This window comes from Petaurus breviceps, unplaced genomic scaffold (genome assembly GCF_028583685.1).
Source record: "Petaurus breviceps papuanus isolate PSGF00001 unplaced genomic scaffold, PetGlider_PUasm1.0 90778, whole genome shotgun sequence".
NCBI lineage: Eukaryota > Metazoa > Chordata > Mammalia > Diprotodontia > Petauridae > Petaurus > Petaurus breviceps.
Window position 1 is genome coordinate 2,470,199 of NW_027187343.1, and position 24,715 is coordinate 2,494,913.

The 24,715-nt window shown below is 36.5% G+C and overlaps 1 protein-coding gene across 2 annotated transcripts in view; it reads right to left on the minus strand.

Annotated features, from left to right (window-relative positions):
* Window positions 1-24,715, minus strand: part of CNST (consortin, connexin sorting protein) — a 98,084-nt gene that overhangs the window by 13,259 nt on the left and 60,110 nt on the right. For both annotated transcript variants that reach the window (XM_069069134.1, XM_069069133.1), the window contains 6 exons: window positions 21,924-21,954; window positions 21,056-21,142; window positions 20,033-20,147; window positions 16,873-16,894; window positions 16,605-16,701; window positions 7,264-8,120 (listed from right to left, as the gene is read on the minus strand). In XM_069069134.1, the coding sequence (XP_068925235.1) occupies window positions 7,264-8,120; window positions 16,605-16,701; window positions 16,873-16,894; window positions 20,033-20,147; window positions 21,056-21,142; window positions 21,924-21,954 (1,209 nt within the window). The remainder of the gene's footprint in view (window positions 1-7,263; window positions 8,121-16,604; window positions 16,702-16,872; window positions 16,895-20,032; window positions 20,148-21,055; window positions 21,143-21,923; window positions 21,955-24,715) is intronic.

Consider the following 24,715-nt stretch of genomic DNA (forward strand, 5'->3'; position numbering starts at 1 on the left):
CTATAACAAAGCTCTTCAATGTGTTTCCATTAAGAAAATAATCTCTCAAGCTGCAAATTAATATAATTGTTACTGGTGATGCTCTTTGAATTGTGGAAGAGGAAAATAAGATCCATCTGGCCTATTGTTCCACAGTTGCATAATAAGCAGTCCTTTCAATGCAAGCACCTTAAATATCACTTTAAAAATTAATTTGTTGCATAAACAAATAAAAGCTATTTTCTAACTTGAATGGCACAATATAATCCAGTATATTGAGAAGAAAACTCAGAGACACTGAGGTTAAAATTATCTGCTTGAAATATAAAGGAACAGAACACATACTGGAGGCCCTGTTTTGAAGACTCATTCAACATTTCTGAAGCGTGACTATAGGCTATATAAAAACCACATGTTTTAGGTAGAAGTGCAAGTCAAGTCATTGCTTTGTCAGCACAAATGAATCACGTCCTTTATAAGTATATGCAGAATAAATACAAGGTAGTTAATTACAAAATAGTTAAGGAGAGAGGTCACTTGCAATTGGCTTCCTGTAAAAGGTGGGAGATGTTGTAAAGACAACTCTTGGTGAAGTAAAATTTAGATAAGATGGCTTCAGAGGTTCCTTGTATCTCTGAGACTCGGTTGTAATGTCAGTCCCTTGAGAATAGGGGTTTTCATTCTTCGTCCTTGGATCCCCAGTGCCCAGTACAGTGCCTGGCAGGGTCATCTAGCCTCTGCTTAATGATCTTCACTGATGTGAAACTCACTAACTCGAGGCTGACCATTCCATTTTTGAACAGCTCTAATTTGAGGGACATTTTTCTTAAGCTGAGCTAAAATATACTTGCCTTTAACCTTTATCCAAATTTGTGATTCTGCTCCTTCTTTTCAAATGTGTAAAGATGGCTATCCTACGTAGCCTTAAGGCTTCTTTCCTTTTGATTGCACACTAAAAAGTTGCTGCAGCTCCTATTAGAATGCTTAGCATGTAGGAGGCAATTAATACATTTCTAACTTATTGAATGACTGCTGGTAACTAGTCAATCACATGTGGTCAGACCAATGCAAACTTAGTTTAGCTGTCTCGCTATTGGCTCTCTTGCTCTGGACATTGTGTGAATGCCTCTATCAATGCATTTATATATGCAAAACATAAAACACGACTCCAGCTTTTTTGACTGTTGTATCATACTGCTCATTTATGCTAAGGTTATGGTTCATTAAAAACTTTACCTCTTTTTTCACATATATGATTTTCTAGCCATATTTCACCTCAAAACCTCATTTTTTACTTTGACATGCACATTCAAAATTCACCTGGGCGATGGATACTGCCTTTTATTGTTGTATTTAGAGAGCAAAAAGTGTGAAGTGCTGTGTAGACATAGCTTCCACATCTTATATAGTTGATTTATTGAACCCAGGTATAAGATTTTACATTTACCTATTAAATGTTATCTTATTAGATTCAGTCTAATATTCTAGAGTTCTAGCCTGTCAAGGTCTTTACGGATCTTGACTTTGGGAAGGGAAAGAAACTATGTATATATTAAGTGCCTACTATATGCCACTTAATAATGGGAAGGTAGGTGGCATAGTGGATAGAGTGCTGAGCCTTGAGTCATGAAGACTCAACAAATCTGGTCTTAAACACTTATTAGCTGTGACCCTGGGCAAGTTATGTAATCCTGTAAGCCTCAGTTTCTCATCTGTAAAATGAGCTAGAGAAGGAAATAGTAAACCACTCCAGTATCAGCCAAGAAAACTCCAAATGGGGTCATGAAGAACTGAACACAACTTAACAACTATGTGCCAGGCACTATACTGAACACTTTACTAATATTATCTCATTTTGCCATTTGAAATGTTGACTATCCTCCTAGTTTCATATCTGTTACTTTAAAAAATTAATGTAAACTGAGAGACAATGGTCTGAGCAAGATAAATTTATTAGTTAGGTTGGAAGTAACCAATAAATTGGTTTAATGACCTTTCTCATGACCAAAGACCTGGGTAGAACTTCTTAACCTTCATATAGTTTTGCAAAGTAAAGGAGAACTAAGAACAAATGCAATTGGTAATAGGGCTGGCAGCATGGGTGGGGAAGGGTGAGGACAACATGACTGGTAACATCAAAGAAAGTGGGCTAGTACCCACCCCTCTCTGTCACTACAGAATGCTTGATTGATTTATGGGAGCCATCTTGCATACTGAGGGTACTGAGAGTGGACTAGAGATAGTAGACTCCCTAGGTCCTAGGCGGGAGACAAGACCCACCTTAATTATAAAAGGACAGACAAGAATGGACAGTATATCTTGTGGAAATGTACCACATCAGCTTGTAGGTCTTCAAAGACAGCAAAAAGATGTCATGGGATTTTCCAGGAGCTGAAGGTATGAAGGATAACAAGTTTTCTTTTAACTAACCCAGAGGGAAAACTGAATTCTTGTGACTAAGAAATATTCATTGTTTGAGTCTACCTGCAAGGTTAGAGATGGTGGTCTAGACTACCTAGTGTCCACCTGCATCCCTCAAGATTTTCTTGAGGCAAGAATAGAACAGTGATTAGTAGAACTGAACTCCTAAACTTAGCTCATGGACAAAGAAACAGAGAAATTTGTCTTGAGCAATCATACAAAACGGGACAGTTAAGATCAATATATAAGATCAATTACAGAATAGAATCTATATAAATGATACAGAATCAATTTAATTCCTTCATGTATCTTCTAAAAGTTGATAAATATGATACCTATTGTGTTATCCAAATCATTAATGAAAATGTTTTTTTAAAGCACAAGCTTTAGATCCTTGGGGGCACTGCATTGGAAACTTCCCTCTAGCTGACAGTGACTCATTGATAAGTACTTTTTGGGTCTAGTCACTCAACCAGTTCTTAACCTAAATTATCATCCAGTAGGCATCATCTATCCTATTATCCACAAAAGACTTTATCAAATGTCTTTTGGGATTTCCCTTCAACCAAGCACATTACACATAGCAATAGGCATGTAATAATGGTTTACTGAAGTGAATTACAAGATTTCAATAAAGTTTTCCTTCTTAAAATTATTTTTGGAAATGATCTCTTATACTACAGTAACACAATTTTGCATTCTACCACAATTAGGAAATACTTAAACAATGAACTTGCCCAGGGTCAAAGCTAATAAACAATGGACCCCCATTTTTAGAAATCTGATATATGGCTTAGAAACATGTATCAGTTAATATAAAAATTGGAAATTAGGTTTGATATATGAAAAAATTCATTGGATATTAATGAGGAAAACTGTAAAACTTGTAAGTACTTTATATACACGGAGACACACACACATATACATTGTTAAAGATGGAGCTACATGCAAATTAACATCTGATACTGTTGAAATGAATGAATATAATGGATCCTGTAGAAGATAAAAAGGTCAGTTATATAGAGATCCCATGGCAGAGGAGACAGAATGGGAGATTTGGAATTAGGAAGACCTAGGATCATAGCTTGCCTCTGACTTAGTATGGGAACAGGAGCAAATGCCTTAAACACTCTGAACCCTGGTTCTCCTATATTTAAAATGAAGATAAAATGACTGATTGGGAGGCAGCAAGTCATAGAAACAAGGACGTTATAGCTACAGTGAAAAGACCTGAGTTCAAATCCCTCTACTGACACTTAATATCTGAATGTCCCTGGCCAACTCACTTAACTTTGCTGGATTTCAGTCTCATTCTCTGGAGGGGTAGGACTAGATGACCTTTAAGGTTCCTTTCAGCTCTACATCTCTAATCCTATTCAGCAAAAATATTTGCCAAGCAGGATATTGCATTAATCTTAGATACTGCAAAACTAAATCCAATACAATGGAACATGCAATCAGCAAGAAATAAGACAACAAAAAAGAAACTGATTCGATATTAGGAAACTCGAAAGGAAGGATAATTTGGGTAAAATATTAATGATAAAGTCTTTGATTTTTTTCAAGAGACTGAATTGCATGTTTCCCGATTAATAAGCAACTGCTGTCTGTTTTCACCCCTGATAATGAAGCTTGCTGGCTTAAGGAATGAATACTGACATCATCCTAAATGGTAATGAAATGATGACAGGGACAGGATATTGCACTGCTTCTTTTTAATACACAATTCATGTCAACTTAGGTGGATCAATCCATTTGTCAGTAGTTACTTTTGACAATCAACAGTAACAAATCGTTTTCTGGCCTTATCAGTGTGGTGCACTACTACAACTTGAGAAATATTAAACTATTTTTTCTATATCTGCAAGTTCATCTCTGTAGGCATCTCCTGGTGAGTAAACCCCTTCTACTAATGCATAAAGTTACTGTTCTCCAACTTAGAAATTACAATTCAGATCCATAAAAAAATGCCTAATAACATAAAGGGGTATATATTTGTAAAACAAGTGGTACAGCGGAAAAAACAAACAAAATTCTAAGACTTCATGAGTGGTGGAAGATCAATGTGGTTGTTGTCTTTAGGGAAGGAATCAGATGGCTCATAAAAAGGGGGACATAGCTAAGGGTTCTCACACATACCTCCAGAGCTGGAGTTCTTAACCATTTTTGTGTCATGGCACCTGGAAGTCTGGTGAATGATGCCTATGGATCTCTTCTCAGAATAATGTTTTAAAATGGATAAAATAAAGAGGCTAACAAAAGAAATCAATTTATATTAAACTAGTTACTGAAGCATTTAAGAAATAGTTCATGGACCCCAAGTTAAGAATTCCTGCTCTAGAGGGATAGGACAAAATCCCAGCTCCTTTCAGAAGACAGGTGGTCTGGGCTGTATCTCAATTACTGTGTTAATAGAGACTGTTCTCTTTGAGTAAACTGACTCCCTTCATTATGAGGTAGACTGCCAAGCTGGGCTGGCTAGAAAACATCATGACCTCTGACTGCTGTCCCAGTGCGTCCCTATGCCAGGGAGCATGCAGAGCACATGAAAGGAAAGGCCTACAGGTGATTCACTGCCTGGTTATTTTCAAACCATGCCAGCTACACTCTGGCCATCTTCCTCATTCCTCTTCCACTAGAACCTGGGCTCTGACCCTTGGACTCTAGGCTCAGAGAAAGCTTTCACTTTAGTTAGGGTCAGGTAGGTGATGGAGAGTTTAGAGCATCAGGCCTGGAATCAGGAAGAGCCGAGTTCAAATCTGTCATCGGACACTTGCTGTATGCCCTGGCAAGTCACTTAACATCTGTTTGTCTGTAACAGTGTCTGCAATATGCCAGGAACTGTGCCAAGTGCTACACAAATGTCATCTCATTGGATCCTCATAGGAAACTGAGGAAGACAGCTATTAAATGACTTCTCCAGGCTCATAATGCTAAGAGTCTGAGGCCTGACTTCAAACCCAGCACTCTGTCTATTGAGCCACTGGCTACATTCAATTCAATAAAAAAAAATAAGCAAGGCAACTTATAAAGGAAGAAAAAAAAAGGTTACAGAACAAGCCATTTTTTTCCATGGGAAAAAAATATCTATCAGAATTTGTATTTTAGCTCAGAGATTCTTAGAATTCACAGCTATAAGGCTGATGTTGATTTGGCTAATATATAAAAAGGTGGTTTCACACAAAAAGGTCAACTTAAAAATTAAATTAGCATAACCTATGTTGTGTTTTTGGTCTAAAACAGTTAGTGACAGAGCTTGGATTACAGTCCACTCAGTCTTTAATTTCATTTCTTTGGACTTTGCCTCTTGATGCTTTAATTCCTCTTCTATAAAACGAGGCTGGAAGATCAGATGATTCCTTAGGTCTCTTTTAGCTCTAAAATTCTTCACCTTGTGAAGAACTTACTACTCTAGTACAGTAAGTGCACTCTGCCTTGATATAACATGTTTATACAGGCTTACAAGACACCTTTGGTCATTCTCTGCCCCACCCCAGGCACCCTGCCTCACTTAACACTCTTTCTTATTCTCCACCCATGATGGCTGTACAGACAGCAGGACTTCATGGACTGCTTCATAGTCCAGCTTAAATTTTATTTCTTCCTATGGATCTGTGGCTAACACCTTCTTTGGATTGGGAGAGGTAATTTAGGGATTTGCTTCAACAAATTTGCACTGGGTTGCACAGAGACAAAAATAAATTGGCGTGGAGAGTATCAAAATACTTTTATCATTTACTCTGCTTAATTATGTCAAAAAAAAAACCTTAAAAAGAGAATTATTCCTGGAAAATCAACCATAAATAGTAAATGAAGGAAACTAAGAATAAAAAAAAAACCTGATGTCCTACTTTAGCAGCAATTAAGGTTTTAAATGTTACTGGAATCTTGAAAATAAAAACGCATTTCAAACAGTTTTATATCCATGTAATTATTTGTTTGCCTTTAATCTTGGCTTACTGAATATACTTGGTAAAGTAGCTTTATGATTTAATTTAGAATTCTATCATTATCAACTGTATGAACAAGCATCAATCAAAAGGCAAGAATGAAGCTTAACAATGACTTAGGGGAAAAAAAAAGGCCCTCCCTGTGGGTTTGGCTATTTTTCCACTGAACTATAGGAAACAACAAAAGCACTTTCTCTAAAAGAGGGTTATTTTTGTTGGAATGTGTTTGTTTTTACTTAAGATAGTAAAGAAATCTGGATTTGAATTACTTACAACATTTGTGCTACTGGAGTGGGTGGCCTAGTCAGTCAGTGAGCACTACTAGGCTTGTCCTCAAAACACTGTTTATTAAGATCCTAATAAAAACTTATTCCTATGCTCTACTGCTTTAATATTTTAAACTACTTTTTTCTATTCTCTATGAAGATGAAAAGTTTAAAAAATTCAGATTAAAAAGTGGAATATACTAAATTTTGTCTTCTATATGAAAAGTAAAGAAAAAACTTTAATGAAAAGATAGGACTAAAAGCTCTACTTAGAGAATAATTCTTATGTGCTCAACTTTCTTTTACTGTCATACATGTCACATTTATTAAAAGCATTTGCCAGTTAGTGAGTATGACTTAACTGTATCCAGAGACCTACAAATAGATATTTCATGAATTTAAAAAAATCATCATTACTAAAAACAACTTACGGCATGTATGTGTGGCACCTATCAGTCAATATATACTTGTCAGCTGATTTATGTAATTAATATTTAAGTCCTAATAACTGAAATTAAGTTAGAATTCTTTCTTGTGTCCAGGACAAGTGATAAATTACCTCCCATACCCCCAAATTAACATCTTAATTATGTAAGTGAACATTCTATTTATAATTGATTTTTGGTGTTAAATATCTTGGATTTTACCTCTGCGATCTCTATCCTTTTTGCAAGATCATCAAGAGAAAGGCAGCTCTCATCGGAAGGCAGAGACTCCTGTAGACTATAAGATGCTTCTTCAGGTGAAAGATCTTGAAGGGTGTCAGAGTCTTCCTGATTTTCTTCATATGGAAGATAGGGCCCAGTGTCTTTTAGGCATCCTTCTAAAAGCTTATTCAAGTAATCTTTTGTTTCTTTACTGACTTCCTCCTCCTCCTCCTCTTCTCTCCATTCCTCTGGTGCTATATGTAGTTCTGGATCCTCCAAGTCAGATGCTCTGTTATCTTCACAGTGCACATTTTCTGGTGGTAATTTTCCATCACTGTCTGTAAGATCAGGTTGCTGCTGATTTAATGCATTGTTTTCCAGTTCTTCTCTCTCAGTCACATCAGGGGCATCCTGGGGCTGCCCTCGGAGTCCATTTCCTTTAGCCTGTAAATTTTCGTCTTCAGGATACAGAGAAAGAGGTATATGTTCACTGCCTGATAAAATCAATGGATCTACCATTGATCTATCAGAAATCAGCACCTTAGGTCTATCAGCAATTCCTTCTCTTTCGGCTACATCCTCACAGACTTCTGTGTCCTTGTTACTCAAATGCTCAGAAGAATCAGAGCTAGGACTGCCTCCCACTGTGTGTGAGGGCTGGGTGTGTGACTCCGGTATTGACTCAGCCCGGCACTGCTGCTCCTCCATGTGGTCTCTGCTGGCACTTACTGGAGGACCGACTGCCTCCACCTCCATCAGCTCATCAGTCTGATTACTGGACAGACTTCTCCTGCTCATCTCTTCTTCTTTATGCTGGTTTTCTTTCCTTGATTCGATGCCGGCCCAAGTTTCACTCTCTAAAGGTTAAAAAAAAAATTCACGATTTGAAAAACAACTTTGTAGGTTGCCAGAGTGTTCAACTTAAGGTAAGAGTAACCAGGAGATACACTTTGTTATTTCGTAATCAATGTATTTGCAAAAAGAACTAAGTATATTTCATTCAAAACCATTTTAAAAGGTATTAATGAAAATGATTGGTACAGTGGAAAGAATGACGGACCTGAAGTTGGGAAGACTCATCTTTCTGAGTTCAAATTGGCCTCAGACACTTATTAGTTATGTGACCCTAAGCAAGTCAAACCCTGTTTGCCTCAGTTTCCTTACCTGTAAAATGAACTGGAGAAGGAAATGGTCAACCAATACAGTATCTCTGCCAAGAAAACCCCAAATGGGGTAATAAAGAGCTGGACACAACTGGAAAATGACTCAACTGAATAGAAGTATTTTAAAAACATCCAAGACATTTTTGTGCTCTTATTTAGGACCAAATGAGATTATATCTGTAAAATATTTTTCAAGTTCAAAAGGGTAATGTTTATTATAACAAAATATTAGTTTGAGTCATAGAAATGTGGTTTTTTAAAATAAAAGATAAAGTTCTAAACCAGTAAAATTTCTAGTGATTATGAAACATATCCCCTCTTCAGTATCCCCCTCCTCCTGCCAAAAAAAAAAAAAAAGAGGAAATCCATAATGGTTCTGATCTACTGAAATTTACTCCCTGCTTGGACTATTTTAATAGTTTCCTAACTGGTCTTCCTGTATTCATTTTTTTTTCTGCCTGCAATCCATCCTTTACACTGCTGTCAGATTAATTTTTCTTAAGTATGTATCTGATCATGTCAATACTCTGTTCAAAACTTTTCAACAGTTCCCCAATGGCCAATCAGTTTCACATCCTCACCTTGTCATTCAAAGCTCTCCATAATCTGGCAACAATACGTACCTTTCTTGACTATGATTTCCTGCACTGTACGTTTATAATTCATCCAAACCAGACTACTACAGACCTTGGTATACACCTCTTCTTCTCAGCTTCCTGGATGGCTGTCTTCCTCAAACTGTCAAGCTTCCCCCGCCTCCATGAAGTCTTCCCTGATTCTGCTTGGAAATGATTCCTTTGACAGATCACATTCCTCTGGAAAACTAAACTCCACAGGGTTGGGCTAGGACTGTGTTTTATCTAGAGCCCATAACACAGGGAGGATTCTAATCAGGAAGGCTGATAATTCAGAACTGAGAAAGACCTCAGCAAGAGGCTTAACAGACGCTGAGCTGACTTAAAATATACATATTTATTTAAGCACAATAATCTTGAAATAAATTTCTTTACAATTACATGCATATGTATTCTGGAGGAAAAAATTTTTTTTGGGAGGGCAATTGGAGTTAAGTGACTTGCCCAAGGTCACACGACTAGTTTTTTGTTAAGTGTTTGAGGCCGGATTTGAACTCAGGTCCTCCTCACTCTAAGGCCGGTGCTCTATTCACTGCACCACTTAGCCGCCCCTGGAGGAAAATTTTAAAGTAATCATAGGGGCAATTTAGCAAAATGCCTAATTATTTTTTGGACAACTAAAAAAAATTTTTTTTACAATGTAAAATAAGTGTAAGACATTTTCAAGAGGCAGGGTAGGGATTGGGATTATAGTTTCATTGGTAGAGGGGACTCCCAGGTGAGGAAACTACTTCCACTACAGGTTGCCACCTTCTTTGCAAGTTATAGTCTTAGAGAGTTGCTTATGGCAGGCGTTGAAAAGTCATATGACTCACCAAGGGTTACACAGACAGTAAGGCTACTGTCTGGGACAGAACTTAAACCCAGATCTTCCTGGATCTTAGGCCAGTTTTAAATAAACTATACTACTCAGGATTGGACTATTTGACCTCTGAAGCCCCTTTTATCTCTGGATCTATATAATGCTGTGATTCTACTGCTCCCCGGGCTCAGGGACTGCCATCCCTCCTCCTCAAGAAAACCACTTATCTTCCTTCCACTTTCCCTGCCCATCTTGCCTTCCAAATTAAGATATTTATGCAAAAAACCACACCTGGTTGCAATTATTTTAGCTTAATTATTAAAATAAAAATTAAAGGGAAAGAACAGCATAAGTAAGTAGAAATGTAAGGGAAATGGGAAAGAAACGATGAGGCAGAGAGAAAGGAGAAGAGGAAGAAAGACAACAGGAGAGGGACAAAGAGGGAGAGTCAGAAGGAATGAGAGGAATAGAGAAGGAGAAATAGGGAGACAGAAGAGGATAACAGAAAAAGACTGAGGGAAAAGAAATGATTAGTTTTGGAGGAGTCACACACTGATTATCTCTTTGGTTGTGAAATGCTGCCAGTTTTCACCTCTTAGCTCCTATCCACCGAAATCAATTAAGAACTCTTTCTAGGTCTTTAAACTGATTCTTACATTTTTAATCCTTACAGTTTCCTTCTGAATGGGATAACTCTACCTTGGTAGAAATTGTTCTCTGGATTGTGGCATAACTATTACCCCAAAGGCCTGATGAAACCTGTCCTGGGTTAGAGGTTCCCCATTACACTCTCCTCTGACAGGACATAGGCACTGGAACTCTGATCTTACTGAAATAGAGAAAGATTTCCTTATATTTCCAAAATCTTCTCAGCAACTTCTATATTCTTCAAGAGTTGCCTAAGAGTGCTTCTTAAACCGTGGGTTGGGATCCATAGTTTAAGAAGTGCTGAATGGGTTGCCAGTGGAAAAGGCTTAAGAAGCACTGGCCTAGAATGCTGACAAGCACAGTTAACTTGACTTGCCCAAGGTTACACAGCCAGCTTGTCATGGTGGCAGGTCTTGAATCCAACTCTACCTACCAACAAGGTATCAAAAATAGACTGTGGAGAGCACCTGATCTGGAGCCAGAGGGTGGAGCCCCACATCTCAGTTCTGGCATTTGTGTGTAAGCAAGCCATTTAATCTTTTTGAGCCTCAGTTTTCTCATCTGTAAAATGAGGAATTTGAAGTGGATCTTTAAGGTGCATCTCTAAATTCTATGATTGAAAAAAAACCCAAAGAACTACAAGATAAATAAAAAAATTATATGCTCTCCAATTAGAATGTGGAAAAATCATCATATTAGAAATATTGGAAAGCTCAGATATTCAGAAAAATAAGGGATGCTATATGGTTATGAGGAAAGAAGAGAAAGGACTAGACTGTATGCTATCTTATCTGTTTTCCAGGTCTGTCTTCATATGCATGCCTAACCAAGAGTATATTCGTGCTCAGTCCTTAATAAAACAATTAAAAATAAATGGCTGATGATGATGACATGAATGATTTATAAAATATGGAGATTTTAAGCACAAAGTTTCTGGCTTTACTCTAGCTGAGGTTAGTAGTGACTGAATATATACTATGATTTGATTAATTAGTAGCCAACACATAGTAAATGAGGAGCAATTAAATTTTTTTGTGGATTCCTATAGTAACTCCTTAGAGGGAGCATTACAATCAATGACACCAGGGAACAAAGTTCATGAACAGCAGGGCATATAAATTAGCACTGTTTATATTCTACTATATTTGTTCATTTGGAAACAATATGAAGACAATTTCTGGTATCTTTTACATGCTTAAATTTGGAGGGGAGAAAAGGTATCCAGTATAACTTGTAGCGAGCACAAGTTACCTACATTTTTACTAAAAATAGAGAGAAACAGTCATCGAACAATATGGGAGGTTCTCAGTAAGTTATTATAATAAGCCATAAAAGATGATTCAAAAGTAAAAATTAATCTAAGTTTACATGCTTTAGTATAACATCTATAATTGTTGACTTTAGCCAGCTACTAATTTGAAATTAATGTTACTTAGGTCTTTAGAAAGTTTGGATCCTAAACCTGGTAATGGACAGATCTGTGAGCTCTAATCATGAATTGTTTTTTTCTTTAGTAGAAAAGATATCAGTAATTGAACTTCTCTAAAAGAGAGAAAACAGACAACTATTTAGTTGGAGCCAAAGACGTTAAGCTGTATTAGCTATATATTCATTTTAAACTTAAGTATGAAATCTGCAAGAGGTAACTGACTAAAACCAACAAATTTTAAAAAATGCACTTATTAGGACAATTACAGGCATATCATTTTATTGCGTTTCCCTTTACTGAGTTTTGCAGATATTATGTTTTTTTTAAAGAAATAAATCAAAGGTTTATGACAACTCTGCATCGAGCAAGTCTACTGGTGCCATTTTTCTAACAGCACATGCTCACATTGTGTCTGTGTCACATTTTAGTAAATGTCACAATATTTGAAATATTTGCATTATATTTTATCTTTTATGGTGATCTATAATGAATGATCTTTGCTGTTACTATTATAACAACTGCTTTGGGGCACCACAAACTGAGCCCATATAAGACAGTGAACTTAATCAATGAATATGGTATTTAAGTTCTGATGGCTCCATCCACTGGCCATTCCCCCACCTCTCTCCCTTCCTCACTCTCTTTGGGCCTCCTCATTCCTTGAAACACAATAATGAAATTAAACCCCTTAATAACCCTACAATGGCCTGTAGGTATTCAACTGAAAGGAAGAGTCAATTGATACAGAAAACTTAATTGTCTTATTTTAAGAAATTGCTACAGCCATCTCTAGCTTCAGCACTCAGAACCCTGATCAGTCAGCAGTCATCAACATCAAACCAAGACCCTCCACCAGCAAAAAGATTCTGACTCACTGAAGGCTCAGATGGTGCTTAGAATTTTTTAGTAATAAAGTATTTTTTAAATTAAGATCTGTACATTGTATTTTTAGACCTAATATTATAATCTGTGACTCAGTTTATTGTGGTTGTCTGGAACCTCAACTGCAGTATCTCTGAGGTACACCTGTACATTAAATATAAAATATGGAAATGTCTATAGAATGAAAAGTTATCAGGAAAAAAATCTTATCACAGACTGGAAAAAAGAATAGCTAGCAATTAGGGGTGGCTAGGTGGCGCAGTGAGTAGAGCACCGGCCCTGGAGTCAGGACGACCTGGGTTCAGATCGGGCCTCAGAGACTTGACACATACACACACAAAAAATACTAGCCATGTGACCTTGGGCAAGTCACTTAACCCCAATTGCCCTATCCCCTCCAAAAAGCAAAAAAACAAACAAACCTGAAGAAGAAAAAAGAAAAGCTAACAACTGGAGCTTTGCAAACATTTTAGGGCTGGATTCGAACCCACATCTTCCTGACTGAGACAAAAACTATCCACTGAGGCATCTAGCAGAACTAGCAGCTTTCTAAGAAGTACAACTGGTCCTAATTAAGTAGATCCTAGGTATTAAATTTCTTGGGGGGGGGAGAAGATATTTTATCCATATACCAATAAATCCGCAGTAGAAATAAAAGGTTGCTCTGTTATCTTGGGTGACTAGAAGATTTGCTTGGGAAAATGAAAGGTTTAGGTGCTAGGTATGTCAAATTTAACACAAGCTATTCTACTACCAGGATGCCTGGCCCTTTGAAGGCAAGAATAACTGAAAAGTTCCCTTGTTTTCTGTGGTTAGAGGGTACAGAATAATCTGTGTAAGAAAAGCAACATAGCTAGAGTTTCACGACCTCAACATTTAAAATAAACTTGTCACTCCTACTATCAAGTGAAGCCAAATTTCTGAGTGAATAATAACAACTGATTACTGGTCTGACATTTCTTCAAGTCACCATGGTTAACCACTGTGAGATGTTGCATCACAATGACATTGCCAACAGTGCTAGCAGTAGAAGGAAGAAGTTAATGACAAGGATGTGAATTACTGGAAGAAAGTAAAGAATAATCTATAGTTGGTTTCTGTAGTTTCTAATCAGCAATGCTAACAAGCTTCAGTTTATTAGTTGGGCCTTATTAAAGAAAAAGAAAGCAGCACACAGGTGTTATTCACTTCTGACTGAATCCTAAGTAACAGAGTAACAAAACCAATTGCATGGGAGGCAGAGGCTACGATTAAGGTTTTACTATTTCCAGCAGGAATGGAAAGAGTTTAGGGAGAAATTTTTTTAGTTTTAAAAGATGAGGAAACAGAGTCTGGGAAAGGCACTGACTTGCTAGTGGATTTGAACCCAGGTATGCCAATTCTTAATCCATTTTCTCTTTCAGGGTACCATGATGCCTCACTGTATATATGAGGCAGCTTAGCAGAGTGAGTAAAACATTGGATTTGGTCTCCACAACACCTCCTGAATTAAAATCCTGTCTCTGACATTGGCAGAGTGACCTTGGGTAAGTCACTTAATCTCTAGGAATAATAAGAACACTTACAAAGAGTTGTTGTGCAATCAAATGAAATAATTTATGTAAAGTGTTTTGCAAATGTTAAACTCCTCCTGCCTCCCAGCATTCACACTGTCATATGTAGGTATATTTCAGTGTGTCCTGAAATTCAGAGAGCAAAATTAACTTGAAGTATATTCACTTAACGTAGCAGAAATTCTTATTTGATTTTAAGTTAATAATATAACTTATTATTTTAATATTAATTTAATTGTAAGCCATAACCATAAGTTGTAAAGCTGGAAGAAGTTATTAAGTTCATCTTTCTCATTTTGAAGATGTAGCAACTGAGGCCCAGAGAGGTCAAGTGATTTGCCCAAGGCCACAAAGTTCATAAGTGTTAGATCTGGGTCAAACCCAAGTCCTTCTGACTCATTATCCAGAGCCTGTCTCACTGCATCATGATACCTCCTCTGTTATAGATGACATATTACATACTCTTACATTTATAAACATGCAACTTTAATTCAAATTTAAAATAGTTACTACTAGTTTTAATTTGAGTAATTTTTTTTTTTTTAAAGCAATTGTGGTTAAGTAATTTGCTCAAGGTTACACAGCCATTATTTCTGGGTGTGGTGCTAAGTATCAGAGCCCAGATTCTATCCCAGGTCATCCCGACTCTGGGGCCAGTGCTCTTACTCACTGAGCCACCTGGCCACCCCTAAGTTGAGTAATTTCTAATTTCATATTGTATTTTTTGTAATGAGACAATTTTTCAGTATGAGGAAAACAGGAATGAATTTACTACAGTATGTATTTACAATAATTTAAAAAAATAACTAAATTTTGATAAGTTTGTATATGGTTTACTTCAAAAGGTGATAACTGAAAGTTTTAGGAGCGTAATTGTTTAAGTAAACATGTAGTGACTGCCTATAATGTGAAGGAATCATACTATATGCTATGGATGGAGACTTGAAATGGAGAACAACAACGCAGCAACAACAGGTCCTTAGAAGTAGTGGGGAGAATGCAGTCAAATAACCCCTATGAATTCATTACTTATGGAAAATACATACAAGTTGTTCAGTGAAAGGAAATACACAGATAAAGTGGCATGGACCGAATTTCTTTGGGAAGTCCATTCAATATTGGTAAACCACATGTTATTCAAGGAAATGAAATTTGAGATTTTCCATGTAAATTTCCTAACTTATAATAATAACTAACATTTATATAGCACTTTAAGGATGCCAAGACACTTTACATACAGTATCTCACTTAATCCTTATACCCTGAGTGTGAGCACCTCTTTGGAGTACCTCCAAAGCAGTGACTTGGGAAGGAAGAACTTTGAAGGACTGGGCAGAATGTACTAGCCAATGATAAAAATAACCTGAAACATATTTACACAGGTCATAATATACTTGATTGATTTCTTTGATAAGCCTCACCTTCTTCATAACTGAGGCAAAGGGGTGGTATTTCCCTCCTCCCTTCAATACTCAACCTTGAACAACATTGTTCTCACAAAGTGACTAGGATGATTTGGTTACAGGAATTCATTTCCACCTGTTCCTGGTATTATTCAAAACAGTGGTGTCAAATCTGAATAGAAATGGATTTCTTCAGGCCACATGTTGAAATAGAAAACCACAAATTAACATCTATGATGTCCTGTATTTTTATTTATTTTGTTAAACATTTCCCAATTATATTTTAATCTGATTTCTTCTGTTAGCCAGAATTTGACACCTCTGAATTAAAGGATTCAATGGTATAAATTCATCACAGATACAAATTATTTAAATCTGTAAATATTTAAAATAGCATAACCTGAATTTCTTCAGGATGTCCACACAGTACTGGTGAACTGTGTGCTCTGCAATGAAATGAAACTTTTGAGTTTTCAAATATATTTCTATAAAGTTCTTTTATGAATTAACTTCACATGTAAGAAAATTTTCACCAAAGACTTATACTAGTGTGAAAAATTATACTATGAAAGAATATCCACGTAAAATGTCTTTATATGGCCATAACTATTACATTTAGAAACTAATTTTAAATATTTTAAGAATGCATATTTAATGACAAAAAAAAAGCAGAAAAACGGAGCCAATATAAAAAACAAAAGATATGCTTCTTTAAAGAGATAACAGTACAGAAAAACAGACCCTGCCATGTGTGGTGGAAACGAAAGGCTTGTAGAATACCAAGAGTAATAAAATATGAAATTTCAATTAAATCAGAAATGTATACCTGACTTTTTGGTGGTAGTTCCTCTTTCCTCCAAATCTCCAATTACTCTTAACTGCGTAAAACATATCTCCTCCAAGGACTTTTCTGTAGTTAAGATCTGCAAAATATTAATATCTTTTCTGGGAACTGTCAAATTGAAGTTAAAATGCTGTAAAGATTTGAAAAAGATCTTAGTATTTTCCAAAAAAACCTATTACACATGCACAGTGCTACAAATATTCCCACCAATAGTCTGTCATGGTTATTTTCCAAACAAACAATTTCTTACCTTATGTTTTGAAAGAAGAGGTCTGTTGAGAAAATGGAAAAAAAAAGAATAAGAAACATTTCCAGTAAGCATGTGTTTCCAAACAAATGTCATTGAAACTACAGCAAAAAATGGATTCACTTTTCTGGACTCTAACATTAGCACTGAACATTTCCAATGCTGAAACATTACCACTGGTCTACATAGTTTAAAGTGAAAAGCTGTATCATATGTTGATTTCACTTAATGACTAATTACTGTGAACTGTGCTTAACCTTTACTGTAGCTATAAAAGTAAAAAAATCTATATGTATATAAACTATAATTCATTCTAAATTTTTAAAATATTATACATATTTTTATAGTTATAAAACATAAAGTGATGAACCATAATGAAATCATTCTGCATTTATCCTTAAGAGCAAGGATAAATTACTAGGGTAGAATATTAATAAATGATTAAAATACAAAAAAAAAAATTAACTAGTCTTTTCCCTTTTCTTCATATACAACATTCTTCCTCTGATCTCTATGCTTTTAATCAAACAGGCTGTCCCTCATGCTTGGAATGAAATTCTTCCTCATCTCTAGCTCTTAGAATGCCTAACTTCATTCAAACTATAGCTCCTTTAAGAGGTTTTCTTAATCTCTCTAGGGATTAGGCTCTCTCTTCCCCATCTATCCATCTTTGTCTTATATTTATCTTGTATATATTATGCATCATGGGGCAGCGGAAAGACTGCCAGGCCTGGAGTCAGGAAGACTCATTTTCCTAGTTCAGATCTGGCCTCAGGCACTTCATAGATGTGTGACCCTGGGCAAGAAACTTAACCTCTGTTTGTCTCAGTTTCCTCATCTGTAAAATGAGCTGGAGAGGAAAATGGCAAAACACTCCAACATCTTTGTCAAGAAAACTCCAAATGGGTTCACGAAGAGTCAGACATGACTGAAAATAAGTGAACAACAACATTATGTATCTACCTATATGTGTACATGTTGCTTCCCTTGATACAGGAACTGTTCAATTTTTGTTTTTCTATTACCTATTTGTATTTAACACTGTGCTGATTGTGTCTGGCCCCCAAACAATGCAGAATCTCTTACAAGGCATCTGTAATCATTCAAAATAGTTTGGCTTGGCCACCCACTTAGAAAAGACCAAGTAGATGAACAATGCCAGATTTCAATCCATCTGAAGGGATAACCTATAGAGCTTGTCCATTAATATGTATAGAATATAGAGTACAATTGGATACCAAATTGGGTCCAGAGCTGAACCTGAGGAGAAGAGAGGGCAGACTGTTCTCAGGAAATTACAAAGCTCCTTCACTGACCTCAAGCTTTCTGTGAAACCAAAGGCCCATCTTTTTTTTTACAACAACATTCTATAGTGTTGCTATATGGTAGAAAGGTATGGAATACAACAGTTACCCAAGAATTAAAAATGATTATTACACAGAAAGTAATGTGTACAAAATGTGTATGCATGAAACAAATAATCAGTGATCATTATTATTATTACTATTCCAAAGGACAATAGTAAAAGATATCTACAAGGATTTGTGTGATAGAAGAGATGGGCTAGTCATGTGGTAAGATGGAGGAAGGCCTTATGTATGTTGGACTGATCCCTTGTGATGAACCTATGGAAGAGTCTGGATAGGTGAGAGTGGGTTGTGATCTTCCAAATGGAGGGGACTTCTGAATGAAGGAAATTAATAATTCATTTGGATATAATGCACCTAAGCGTTTGGCACAATGTTTGGCTCATAGCAGGTATTTAATAGATATATGTTGGTTGACTAAACATGGTGGGAAAATAGTGAGCTAGATGCCTCATTCCTTATTTTAAAAAATAACTTGAAAAGGTGAATTTTAATGAGCAATATAATGAATTTTTATGAAGCAAATTATAGCTCCAATTTTTTTTTTTGCTTTTTGGAAGGGGAAAGACAGGGCAATTGGGGTTAATTGACTTGCCCAAGGTCACACGGCTAGTAAGTGTTAAGTGTGTGAGGCCAAATTTGAACTCAAGTCCTCCTGACTCCAGGGCCAGTGCTGTATTCACTAAGCCACATAGCCACCCCTATAGCTCCAATTTTAAAGAAGACTGATTTTTCATGTAATAGGTTTGCAGTAAATGCTTGTTGGTTGAAAAATTTTGCAACAATTTGTAAACACTAAGATCTTTATAGAAATATACGTTTCATAATACTGATATGGTCAATTATACTTATAACTGAACCAACCCTGCATTCCTGTCTACATGTTTCATGAATAAGAACCTTATCTACATATTATTTTTCAATAATTACCAATTAACTAAAAATTGTAATAAAAAAAAGCTACCAAACAGACTAACCAGTATTTTTTTTTTTTTGCCTTTTGGAGGACAATTGGGGTTAAGTAACTTGCCCAAGGTTACACGGCTAGTTTTTTTTTTGTGTGTGTTAAGTGTCTGAGGCCGGAACCGAACTCGGGTCCTCCTGACTCCAGGGCTTGCTCACTGCTCCACCTAGCCGCCCCCAGAGTAACCAGTATTTTAATGACAGCTTTTGAAGGTAATGAAAAAAATCTGGGTATCTGGGCAGCTAAGTGGTACAGTGGAGTCAGGAAGAACGCAATTCAAGTCCAGTGTCAGTTATTTACTAGTTGTGTGACCCTAGATAAATTATTTAACCTCTGTTTGCCTCAATTTCCTCAACTGTAAAATGGGGATAATAATAATGGCTACCTCACAGGGTTATTGTGAGAATCAAATGAAATATTTGTAAACTACGTAGTACAATGCCTGGCACACAGTAGGTGTTATATAAATACTAGCTGTTTTCTCCCACCTCTGAGTCCTCTAGAAACCCTCATAACAGGATCCCCAGGTCACAGATCCAAAAACCTTCTTGATCTAGTAAATGATCTAATATATAGTCTTTGAAAGTAATTACATCAGTTATAATGAAGAGATTGTTAATTTATTCTTTCAGTAATTCTCAGTGAGAAGAGAAAAACATCTATCATTATTTTGGGAATAAAAATGTAATTTTATTATGAATAGTTTTGAGTCCTCTTTGTGAGACTATCAACTTAATTTTTAAATGGGTCTTTCCTAATATTAGATGCTAGATGCTAATGAGATTCTCTAGCATTTCCCCCCTTGCAGTCTCACCAAAGCTTTCATACTTACTCTTGATGTGTTGTGCAAAGTTTAGCTAGTCTTTCAAATTCTTCACCATTCAATCCCTTTTCCGAATTCCTTAGAGATGTAACTGCATGTGGTTCTGCTGTTTTCCATTTTGTTTCTAAGTTAAAAAAAAAAATCTATTAGCCACTGTATGCTAATAAAATATTTTAGGAAGTAAAAATTTAGTGAGCTGGCACCAATGAGAACTAGTATCAAAGTTCATTATATTTTTTATTTATTTTGTTTTGTTTTGCTTTTTGGAGGGGGGAGGGCAGGACAATTGGGGTTAAATGACTTGCCCAAGGTCACATGGCTTGTAAGTGCTAAGTGTCTGAGGTCAGATTTGAACTCGGGTCCTCCTGACTCCAGGGCCAGTGCTCTATTCACTGCACCACCTAGCCACCCTGTTTTGTTTTATTTTGTTTTGTTTTGATTTTTGGAAAAGTTCATAATATTTTTGATCAAATGACATAGCGATTCTTCACTAAGAGGTGTTAGAGATTAAACTCTAATGTCACAATAAAGCAAGTGTTTCCTTTTTAAAAAATGCTAAATAACATTCTAGATTTTAAAAAAGATAAAATGGGGGCGGCTAGGTGGTGCAGTGAATAGAGCACTGGCCCTGGAGTCAGGAGGCCCTGGGTTCTAATCCGGCCTCAGATACTTAACACACACAAAAACTAGCCACTGTGACCTTGAGTGATTCACTTAACCCCAACTGTCCTCCAAAAAGAAAAAAAAAAAAAAGATAAAACAGAATGACCCTTGGTCATGCAAAGTAATCAGAGAAAAGAAAGGAAAAAAAGTTGTTCTTTTCCAAGTAATCATGTCAAAAGCAAAAATCCAAAGGAGGGGAAATGTTCTCACAACTAGTTCAGAAGTTATAGTAAAAATGCTACTTTCTTTTGTAACACTCAATTGGCTGGGACAACATATTTTTTTTTTTTACTTAGAGAACCAAAAGGAATTTCTCAAGCTTTTATCTAATGAGAATTCTTCCTTCTTAATTAATCAAACTGTACTTACCCCACTGCTCCTGAATAGAGGACAGATTTGCAAGCAACTGTTCATGATATAATCGTTCAAGATGAATGAACTTCATTGCCTTCTCATCTGAATAGAGGATTTGAGAAAAATATAAACACAGACCAAAAGAAATGTTTGTATGTACATTTATGCTGAACACATTTTGAGACAACTATATGAAATTATTTTATAATATGAGAGAATGATGAAAATCGATGATAGATCCACAAAAATCACAGAATTTCAAAGTTGGACGGTATCTCTTAGGTCATTTGGTCCAACTTATAACCAGAAGGAATTCTCATCATATGATAATCTGCATGAAGATTTCTAATAAGGGGACACCCATAGCTTCATGAGATAGCCCAATTCACTTCTGGAAAGCTGTAATTTTTGGAAAGATTTTTTCTGATAAGGCAGCTAGGTGGCACAGTGTATAGAGAGAGGTTCTGGAGTCAGGAAGAACCGAGTTCAAATTTTGTCTCAGACATTATCCCTGACCCTGGGCAAGTCACTTAGCTTGTTTGCCTCAATTTGCTCAAGAGTAAATTAGGGATAATAACAGCAGCTGCCCCACTGGGTTACTGTAAGGATCAAATCAAATATTTGTAAAGTGCTTACCATAGTCCCTTGGCATACAGCAGCTACTATGAGTCCTATTTTTTTTCCCCTTTCCCCAATACCAAACCTAAATTTATCTCTTTGCAGTTTCCCCTTATTGTTTCTGGTTTTATACTCTGGGACCAAAAAAAGCACACATATTCAAAGCTAAAGCATGCCCAATTTTGAGGTGGGCTACCATCAGCCACCTACTGATAAATCTTTAAAAACTATTCTCATGCAATGGTCAAGAAAAAGAAAAGGATACAATCTTCTTCTTGAAAATAGGTCTCTGCAATCTGTTTAAAATAAACAACAGACAAATATTAGCATTTTATTGGGTGAGACGGACTTAGAGTATAGGGTTGGGACCTTCAACCTATTTAGAAATCAGAAAGAGATCCTCATTTAATTAAACTATCAGGACTGAGTATCCTAGGTCTATTTATCTGGTTCTAGTATCATGTCAGAATTAACTTCCCAGATTAACACAAATTTAAGGAATAAAAGTTCCAGAAAATGTAAAGTGAGTATCTAGCTACACACTAAGACTCTGAAAAATTTTTGTTCTACAACAAAAATGATAAATGTGTTCCATCAGATGAGATCCTAAAACTTTATTTCAATAAATATTTATTCCAAACATTAATTTCATAAGTTACTAAAGACCTCATGGAACTATTTTTAAAAAGGCAAAGACTTGCATAACTATCAATGTTTCAGAAATGAATTTGGATGGAGGCAGTTTTCATGAATTACTTTAAGCTCTTCATGGAAGAAGATTTTTCATTATAAGTGTAGTAGTTTTGATTACACAAGTCATTTCTCCAAAGCATACCATAATGAATATCTGCATGATTGGTCTGTTTTGTTTAGTACAGTTGCTAGAAGACCTTTAACCTAGATGCCTAGTGAAGACAGATGGCCTACATCTACATTAGATATACTACATTCTCCCATTAGATAGATAGGAAAACTGAGACAGAGGGGTTTTAATTACTAACTCACCATGTAAGTAGTAGGAATGAAAAGGAAATAAAGACTAAAAGGATTAGTTAACACAAAAGATCTCCTAGGGCCTGAAAAATTTGAAAAGCAAAGGGACATTACATAACTTAAAAATATATATTTGTGAATGATGATTAAAAGACCTAGATAAAGACCTCCAATATGATGAATGGCTCCCTTATGGGAGGATATATACAAGATTACACAATATGAGAAAATGTGGTGTTTTACAATTTGCATTGGTGGAGGGAATACCTGCATGGAATAGATCATGGATAATAGAATATCAAAGTATTATACTGACCATAATTTTGCTTAAGTCACAGAGATGTTTTGGAGCTTGATGTCATGTTTTCATATACTATGACAAATTTTCAGTTAAGTATTTCCAGTGCAAATTTTTCTCTGTGAATTCCACTAATATAGGGGAGATGGTACCTAATTTTGTTTTACTTGTTAGACAGAAATTGCCAAATCCTCAAAGCAAAGCAGCACATATACCTATGTATTTGATGTATGTCTTTATAGACTATCATCAAACTTGGACCCCTTTCTCATCCTTGCCCTGCCCCTTCCACACCCACCCCATCCCACTCCTACTGAACAGTCCAAGCCTATCTGGGCAACTTCAAGAGCCTAAGTAGTCTCTAGGCTTCTTCCAGTTTCTTCCCTCCTCAATCAATCCAATCAATCCGAACCATTGTTAGATTAATCTTATTAATGAGTTAAGACTGTATCATCCCACTGATTCTATCATTTTCCTATCCAGAAACCTCAATGAATTCCTACTGCCTTTCCAATAAAGTCTACATTTCTGAGCTTGGCAGTGTGGTGGGATTGAGAGAATAAGTGAACTAAGTGTCAGAAAGACTCAGTCTAAATCCTGCCATTGACAGTTTCAGGACCACAAGGCTACAGGCAAGTCACAATCTCTCCTTGAGCTTCAGTTACTTCTTGTGTAAAAATACCTACTTCACTGACATGAGGCCCAAATGAGAGAATGTATGTGAAGTGCTTTGCAAACTTTAAAGTGCTATGTAAGACTTGACCATTACATTCACTCAAGGCCTGCTATTAGACTGGGAACTCTCTTCCAAATTCATTGCATCCTACCTTGCCTCATGATCTGTATAATTCAGTCAAGCTAGAACTATTCCCTGAACACATCTTAGCTTTTCTGAACTAAAGCTTTGACTTTCTGTCCGTTCTCTCTCTTTTTAACTCCTTACAATCCAGCTTTTGATCTTATCACTCCACTAACACTACTCTCTCCAAAGATACAAATGATCTTAATTGCCAACCCAAAGGCCTTTTCTCAATCCCCATTCTTGACCTCTCTGGGGCAGTTGACACTGTTGATCCTTCTCTCCTCCCTGGTTTTCAGAAAACACCCCTCCTCTTTTGGTTTTCATCCTACTATGTGACCACTTCTCTGTCTCCTTTGCTGGTTCCTCCTCCAGATCATGCTCTCTCACTATAGGTGTCCTTCAGGGTCTGTCCTGGGTCCTCTTCTTTTCTCCTTCTATACTACTTCACTTGATAATCCCATCATTCCCCATGGATTTAATTACCATCTTTATGATGACGATTCCCAAATCTACCTTTCCTATCCCACTTCCCTCCTCACCTCAAACTGCCTTTCAAACATCTTGAACTGGATGTCCAGTCGACAGCTTAAACTCAATAATTCCAAAACAAGTCATTATCCTTCCTCCTAAGTCTTCCCTACTGCCTCCCTTCCCTTATCACTTTCAAAGGGCAGCACCACTCTCCCAGTCCTTTGGGCTCACACCCTAGGAGTCATCCTGGATGTCTCCCTGTCTCTCACCCCTCATTTCCAGTCTGTTGCCAAGAAAGGCGTGTCGATTTCAACTTTGCAACATCTCTCCAATATGCCTTCTTCTCTCCACTGACACTGCCTCCCTGATGCAAGCCCTCATCATCTCATACCCAGAATACTGCAATAGCTTTCTGGTGAGCCCGCCTGTCTCTAGTTCCTCCCCACTCCAATTGACCCTCCATTCAGCTGCTAAAGTGATTTTTCTAAAATGT